The following is an 8132-nucleotide window of genomic DNA, read 5'->3' on the forward strand; positions in this document are numbered from 1 at the left end:
GCCATCTATTGGGGAAACGTGGGTATTGCAGGGAAAAGGCAGAAGTATATATTATATATTATAATATAAATAAATTATATAATTTATAACATTTTATTTTACAGAATAATGGACACATTTGCAGTCTGTCTTGTGCCTAAAACGCATGGTTCAGTGGTTCAGACAACTAAATAATGTATCAAATCATTTTGTTGTTGTTGTTGTCTTTTTAACTTCTGGTAAGGCGGACTCACCTGTAGTACTCCTCCTGGATGGTAGTGGCCAGCTCTTGGTTAAAACCTTCCAGATCTGTAAAGCTGACTAGCAGGGTGTTTTTCTCAGGTCTGATCAGCTCCTCCGCCTCACGTACATACTTGACCTCTCCATCACCCGCCCGAAACCTGCACAGGAACGTGGAAGCAAAATATAGTTACTGACTAATAAATAAAACACATGGGCAAAAAAAGATATAAGTATCACACGAAAAAGAATAACTTAAATTTTTTTAAAAAAGAAGGGGAAAGTACTTTAAAGGGGATAAAAAAAAGAGGAGGGGAAAGTACTTTAAAGGGGAAAATTACAACAATCGCCATTGACCTGGCAGACAACAAAGCTCCACCGAGGCACCCAAGTGAGTGGTTGACTTACTCTTCTAGAAAAGCCTGGAACAACTTCTGGCATTTCTCCGCTAACTCGTCCTTCACCATCTCCCTGCCATTTTCTGCCGTTGCAGTTGCTGCTGCCACGTCCATGCTGTAATATTATGATAATTACAATGAAAGATTCCGATAAAGTGGAGTTTAAAAGTATGTGAAAGTCGTTAGAGAAACACGACAACGTCTCTCCACACGACTGTGCTGGAGGCTTTCGCGCGAAAACCGAGACCACGTGACGTTTGGCGCGCCGCTGCTATCCAATCAGAGTGGACATGCAAATAGTCAAGCGTCGTACCCGAACGCAGGGTAGACGGCAATTTCGTCCCGCCCCCTTTTACCATGTAGCACTTCCTGTTGCAACAGTTCACCAAGATGACAGAGAGGAAACATTAGTCTTAGGAACTAAGTTCTCTAGCATATTTTATTTAGTAATACCCAGAGCTTGTAAAAAATAAAATTTAATATTTTAAGACATTGGGTTATGACGTTGTGTGATTGAAAGAAGAGGTTCCTTTAAATGACTATTCTGCGGTTGCACTTTTCTAACTGCCCTGAACGCTCCACAATTTGCCGGACATGCGCAGTGTTTTTATTTTGGCATTAGCTGCCTTCCTAGCCTGTAGGCTAAGATTTATTTTTCTTAAAATGACTATCATGTGTGCTGCGGTTGCACTTTTCTGACTACCCCAAACACTCCACAGCTTGGTGCACATGCGCAGTGTTTTTATTTTGGTATTGTTGCCTTCCTATGCTGTAGGCTAAGATTTGTTTCCTTAAAATTACTATTCTGTGTGCTACAGTTGCACTTTCTGACGCCATGAACGCTCCACAGTTTGGCGCACATGCGCAGTGTTTTTATTTTGGTATAAGCTACCCTCCTAGCCTGTAGGCTAATATTTTGGGTAAGCTTTTCTGCGCACAGTGTGGCCAATAACTGCGTTTATGTACAACTTAATTTAAAAACCGCCTTTCTTGTGAAATTCGGAAACTGCCCCAGAGTCGTTTAACCGCTCACCTACATTATAATGTCACATTAAAGCATATATCACAAAAAAGTCGTTGAACTCTTGAAGTGTTGATATGAAGTGTAGTTTCTTTGATCGACCACTAGAAGGACAACTCGTACAAAAGACAAACTTCAGTGTCCGCTCCCAGTCAATACTGCATAAGTGATAAACAGTATCTTATTTTATTTACAATAATTTGTCAAACTGCGTATTTACAAGCAACTGTTGTGATACCACTGGTAATAAAAAAATTCATTAATTTTAATTTATTACATTTAACAATGAATTCAAATTTAATTAATAACGACTGCTATAACATACTTATTATACTTATTTTTAAACTTTTAATACATTACCTAAAATGTTTTTATTTTGTCCAATGTATGCGTATGGTAGTTTTTTTTAAGTGACTGTAAAGAATAAATAGATTTGTGAAACAGACGCCAATTTGGAGACACGTTAGAGCAGGCATGGGCAAACTAAGGCCCGGGGCTGGATGCGGTTCGTTTAGCTTTTTAATCCGGCCCACCAAACCTTTCCAAATAATATATTATATTATTATATTATATTTATATTACCATTATACTATATTTCCCCTGCAATACCCACGTTTCTCCAATAGATGGCGGAGAAAATGATAATACCATTTTCGCCTTTATGTATGACTTTTACATGTCATTTATCTTAGTTCATATAGAAACACTCCATCTATCTGCCCCTAACCCGGCCCCCCATTCAATTTTAAGACAATTGTGGCTTGCGAGTCAAAACGTTAGCCCATGCCTGCGTTACAGCAAGATTACTGGTATTACAACCCATTTCTGTTCCCATGTCATCCTCACTCTCAGCCTGCTGTGCTTCATACAAATCCACTCAGCAGGCTATTGGTTTCACCTGTAACACTGAATGACACCACCAGGGACGAAGCAGGAAGTTATTGCCAGACCATTTGGACGTAGACCAGTTTGTCCTCTGTCTTATTTTTCCCCTTTTGTCTTGACCTTTTGTGTTCCCACGATTGTTTGGAGGCAGGAAGCAGAGCCTGTCTGAGTATCAGGTGGGAACCGGACCATCTGTTGGTGAACACTCATACACACACACACACAAATATGTTTACGTGTATATTCACAGCAAGGGTATCAATACCATAAAGCTTGTTTAGACAGGGTTATTTTTAGGATTTCCATAATAGAAATTTTTCAAGAAATTAAAGTAGATGTAGACAAATCAGATTTTTTTTTAACATAAACAAATAGGCCTAATGTCCACCATTTGACTTCTATTATTGAAACTCACGTAGTCAGTGGAAAAACACTGAAACGACCAGCCAGTACTAATGCGTGCTAGCCAGTGATGGGAGATGCTACTCATTATCTTTTCTTCAGTTCCTGTAAAAGACCTTGACAATTGCATGGACATACTCCCTGTTTCTGAGTTACTGTTGGCCGGATCATCGCGCAGGTGGCGATGGTACTGAGGTCAACTTACCCCCACTCGTATTCTTGTACACACACTCAAATGTTTAATAGGGCCGACTGCCAGAAAAAAGACAGACGTTGTCAAACTTACTAATGCCCTAATAATATACTTATATACTACTCTTATGTACTATGCTGTCGTTATGACATAAACATAGCAGTTAAATCATTTTTTAAAAAACATGTTTATCCTGCCTATTGTTGCTTTTAGTTTTGCCTAAATTAAAAAAAAAAAACGCCAATGGTATTCCCATTTTTTAGAATACAATAAGATAAATCAATTCTGATATGCACTTGTGGTTCCAAAACAGTCATGTTCTGTGTACATGTGACGTGTACACGCGCTTCAGAGTAGAACCTTGTACAAGTACAAAGCTGTATTTCAATAAATACTGCTTGCTGTGACTATACGCACGCATACTCCCTAGTTCTGATTTTTCCTTAATAAAAAATGAATCACCTAACGCACATTATTTTGTGTTGTATTATCCTCCTATACAAAATTGTAGATTCGGTATCGACAAATACAAATTTCCCCTGGACTGAAGAGTTGTATTTCGTATAACTTTCTGATGATAAATGTTTATTTTTATTTTGGAAAATAAAGAAAGCTAACAGTGCTACAAACCCTTGTGCACTTTTGAAAGTAGACATGAACCTGGCTGTGGCTCGTTCAGCGTGTCCTGATTGTTGCTGAAGTGATTTACTTCACAGCAGCTGCCGTCACTCTGCGTTTTCTGTTTTTTGCCCGTGTGGAGTCGCTCCCCTGTGCGATTGTTTTAACCGCATGCTTTTCCTAAAATGAGCTGCAGGAAGTCTTTCCTGTTTGGAAACAACTATGAATAGAGGTGAATTATTATGTGTGTGTGTGTGTGAGTTTAAGTGTTTGTTGACACTGGAAAGAAGGAGCCATAGCTAATTTGAATCAAACCATGTTGATGTCTAGATGTTCGTTAATATGTTCTCACATTCATCACATTGATTCATACACTTCTGATCACACTCTGACTGTGCACCAATTCAATTGATTGTTCCTTTATTCATCATCAAGTCCCCTTTTCCTTTCCCCTCCCTCCCTTTTCCCCCCTCAGGAAAAGGGGACACAGCAAACTTCCAGCTTCTGTTTCTCCCACTTCCCAGTGGAAGTAAATATGTGAAAACCACTTTGTTGTGAATGTGTGAAAACACTGAGAAATCGGAGCCTGCGACCACGTAGATGCAAACTGTTTATATCATTAACCCGCATCCTCGAAACGACAAGACAAACATATCCGCGCACACAAACATGCCACTTCACTTACTGACACATACACCCACACACTTAGATCTGTTTAAGTGCCCTACGTCTGGTTATCATATCGTAGTTACTGCTTTTCACTGTTTGAATGACCTCAGATAAAACCAAATCCAGACTGACAATGGTTATGCGATAAAATGCTTAATGTACTTGTGTAAAAAAAAAAAATCATAATCATAATCACTGGGGGGAAAATCACCAAAATATGATGGAGTTCCAGAATGGAATTTTTTTAAAGAATTTACTTATTTGTTTTCTTTTGGGTTAATTCTTTTTAAAACGTGTTTTTGTAAAACACCTTGTGTTTTACAAAAACACACACACACAAAAAAAAAATTGATCTGAAATATATTTCCTGTGATAAATAACTACTGTCCGTGAGTTAAAGAACTATTCGTTCTTTAACGATAGATTTTTCATGTAAACTCTTATTCCAATGATGTTCACATAAGATATACATCCGTACACGCCACTGTGATTTTTACATTAACACGTTGTATTGTTTGCGTGTTAATAAACACCATATGATATACATTGTCTGGCTAACTTACAATGTCCGCCCGCTTCCACTCAGCTTTGTAATGGGTCTTTTCCATCAATTATTTTCAACTTGTCCACGTATCTTGCCTTTGTTATTGTGTCTAGTGGATCTCCATACAACAATTTATATGTCTCATCTACCTCCGGTGATTTAATGTTGTTGTCTTTTGTTATCATTATCACAACATGGCCGACGGCGCGATGCATCATGGGTAATAATGATTATCGGAAAACCGTCTATGAAAAAAGTACATAAATAGACTGCACTTCTCTATAAGCCGCAGGTGTCCACGTTGTAACATGGGATATTTACACAGAAACATTTTTTCTAAAACTTTTAATTAAATAAATGCACCCTACACACATATACGTACACTGCTATTCACAGACAGATATACGCTGCTAGTATAAGACACAGTAGCCTACCAGAAAAGTCATCGGTCGCTAGCGGTATGAACTTCGCTAGTCCATCATTAGCATCATTGTTTATGCCGCAGGGTTCAAAGCGTGTGAAAAAAAGTAGCGGCTTATAGACCGGAAATTACGGTAAACATACGGAAGTTGATAATAAAAAAAAATACACTTAAATTACCATTTTGTAATGTTTTATTATAAACACACAGTGATTACTTACAGGTGAAAATGTCACAGTAAAGAAGCCATGTCATGACCAGCAGACCTTCTAACTTTGTTATACATTTTGATAAACAACTAAAAACAATATATACAACAATGCAACACAATATATAAAGTACACACATACATATACACAAAAGAATTTACACACATTGTAGTGGCATCAGTTGATGTCAACACTAGCTGGAATGTAAACTGGAAGACTCCGACTCAGTAGTGGTGGAGGCCCCGGCTTTTCTTCTCGGTAAAATCCTCAAACTGGAGGCACGGCTGAGAGTGAGGGCCCTGCGAGCTGAGCTCTTAAACCCGGCCCCCAAAAACGCGTAAAGCAGCGGGTTCAGGCAGCAGTGAGCAAAGGCCATGGGCTCCGCCACTGCCAACCAAACGCCCAAAACTGCCTCCAGGCTGCAAGTGCGAGGCAGGACCTCGAGACGCAGCAAGGCGTCCACTGAGATGCCCGCTCCGTAGGGCAGCCAGCACACGAAGAAGCAGAGCACCAGCGCAATGGTCGTTCGGACCGCCCTGCGCTTTTGCCTCTGGCCCCCCAGTGGGCCCCGGGTCAACCTGGTGACGATGACACAGTAACACACCAGCAGCACTAAACCAGGGATCACCAGTCCAACGAAGACCAGCTGGAGGTGGAAGACGGCCACCCAGAGTGGAGCGTTACCGGCCGGATAGAAGCGTTGGCACAGAGTGGCTCCTTCTCCCCCCTCTTGAGTTCTGGCGAAGATCAAGTCCGGTATAGCCAACAAGGCTGCCGGCAACCAGGCACCTGAGGAAGAAGACACAATGTTTGAGACTCAAATGTAGCCAAATATTCCATATATATATAGTACACACAAAAGAATGTATATACTGAAAACACAACTCAGATTGTACACTCAGAGTGTAAATACATTGTAATTACATTAATTAACTTAGACATAATGATAGTAATTGGTAATAAACAATAAATATTTGATAGTAAACAAACATTTGTGTGTATTAATTTTGATAAAGGTCAGAATATGGGGTTAAAACCGGGTCATTTCATTTATTACGAATACCAAATGTTGCAGTTCTAGTGAATACTACGAGGTTTTGATCTCTGTCCTGCCTGATTTGCTGTATTATTATTAAGTTTGTGTAGCCACAATTTCAAATTTTCACAGAGCATAAATGATACACAGCTTCATAAAGTAAAAGACTTCAAATTTGTTCCGACAGAAAAGGAGAAGAGAGGATAGGAGCGTTGAGGTGAAGTGGGGAAAGAGAAGGAGAAAATAGAAGAGGAGAGGAGAGAACAGAAGAGGAGAAGAGAGGACAGGAGTGAAGAAGAGAGGAATGAAAAGGAGATGAGATTAGAGGAGATGAGTGGAGAAGACAGAAGAAAAGAGGAGAGGAAAGGAGAGAACAGAACTGTAAAGGAGAGGACAAGACAGGAGAGAAGAGGACAGGACAGGAGAGGAGAAAACCGAAGAAAAGAAGAGAGGACAGGAGTGAAGAAGAGAGGAATGAAAAGGAGATGAGATTAGAGGAGATGAGTGGAGAAGACAGAAGAAAAGAGGAGAGGAAAGGAGAGAACAGAACAGTAAAGGAGAGGACAGGACAGGAGAGAAGAGGAGAGGACAGGACAGGAGAGGAGAGAAGAGAACAGGAGAGGAGAGGAGAAAACAGAAGAAAAGACGAGAGGACAGGAGTGAAGAGGAGAGGAGACGAGAGTAAAGGACAGGATCTATCTTTCACTCCTCACCTATATAGACTAGTCTGTGGGCCAGCAGCTGCCTCAGTCCTCCAGTGTTGGTGTCTGTGGCTCTGACCACTGCCAGGTATCTGTCCAGGCTGATGAAGGCTAGGATGAGGACACTGCCGTACAGATTGACAGTGTAAATCACATGGACACCGATGCAGGTGGCTGCTCCGAATCTCCAGTCGGACAGACCGGCATCCACAGCCCAGAAGGGCAAAGCCAGGACGAAAAGGAGGTCGGCAGCCGAAAGGTGGAGGCGATACCGGTCCGTAAGGCTGCATTTGGATCTGGGAAGAGAAATACGCACAAACGTTTACCGCAGAAGCTGTGACGTCGGACCGTCTCCATCAACGCCATTTAGAAAAATCTCTCGTTTTTTTTTTTTTTTTACCTGCGCTGGCAGCCGAGCACAATGACCACCAGGCCATTTCCTGCAATGCCCAGAGCGAAGATCAGAGCATACACCACCGGCAGGAAAATCTGCTGGAGCTCAGTGGTCATCACATGCTCTACCTCGCACGGCTCATCCAAGTCCACTCCGAGATCACCAGAACCAGAACCGGAACCCGAACCTGTGTCATTTAGGTCATAGTCCAGAAAAATGTGCTGCAGATAGAGAGAGAGAGAAAAAAAAAAAAGAAGAAAGAACTGTCAGTGAATAGAGTTAGAGTAAATGTCGAGAAGTTCACCACCGGACGGCACAAATGTTACCTCGTAGTAGGACATGTTGTAGGATGCTGTCTCTTCTTCTTCTTCTGCGGGCTCATTTTTGTCCGAGGGGAGGTTTATAGCTGCCTTCATGCTCCT

The 8132-nt window shown here is 41.0% G+C and overlaps 2 protein-coding genes across 2 annotated transcripts in view; both read right to left on the minus strand.

The window, feature by feature from the left end:
• The window catches only part of mcm6 (minichromosome maintenance complex component 6), an 8488-nt gene extending 7577 nt beyond the window's left edge, over positions 1–911 (minus strand). The window contains exons 1-2 of the mRNA XM_025052431.1: positions 628–911; positions 234–380 (exon numbers count right to left, since the gene is read on the minus strand). Coding sequence (XP_024908199.1) covers positions 234–380; positions 628–731 — 251 coding nt within the window. The 5' untranslated portion in view covers positions 732–911. The remainder of the gene's footprint in view (positions 1–233; positions 381–627) is intronic.
• A 4634-nt stretch (positions 912–5545) lies between these two features.
• Positions 5546–8126, minus strand: LOC103396234 (C-X-C chemokine receptor type 4-like). Its single transcript, XM_008334245.3, has 4 exons — positions 8037–8126; positions 7717–7931; positions 7329–7612; positions 5546–6368 (listed from the first exon to the last, which is right to left on the minus strand). Exons 1-4 carry the CDS (start codon positions 8124–8126, stop codon positions 5773–5775), a joined length of 1185 nt encoding a protein of 394 aa, XP_008332467.2. The 3' UTR covers positions 5546–5772.
• Between the last annotated feature and the right edge of the window lie 6 nt (positions 8127–8132).

This window comes from Cynoglossus semilaevis, chromosome 20 (genome assembly GCF_000523025.1).
Source record: "Cynoglossus semilaevis isolate Cse_v1.0 chromosome 20, Cse_v1.0, whole genome shotgun sequence".
In the NCBI taxonomy this organism is placed as follows: domain Eukaryota; kingdom Metazoa; phylum Chordata; class Actinopteri; order Pleuronectiformes; family Cynoglossidae; genus Cynoglossus; species Cynoglossus semilaevis.

What these genes read in the sequence shown, in the direction of transcription:
- LOC103396234 (XM_008334245.3), bottom strand. Translation starts at nt 8,126, where the DNA reads ATGAAGGCAGCTATAAACCTCCCCTCGGACAAAAATGAGCCCGCAGAA. An exon ending in GTGCTCGGCTGCCAGCGCAG is followed by an intron (nt 7,613 to 7,716) that starts GTAAAAAAAAAA and finishes TTCTCTTCCCAG; the next exon opens with ATCCAAATGCAGCCTTACGG. An exon ending in CCACAGACTAGTCTATATAG is followed by an intron (nt 6,369 to 7,328) that starts GTGAGGAGTGAA and finishes CTTCTTCCTCAG; the next exon opens with GTGCCTGGTTGCCGGCAGCC.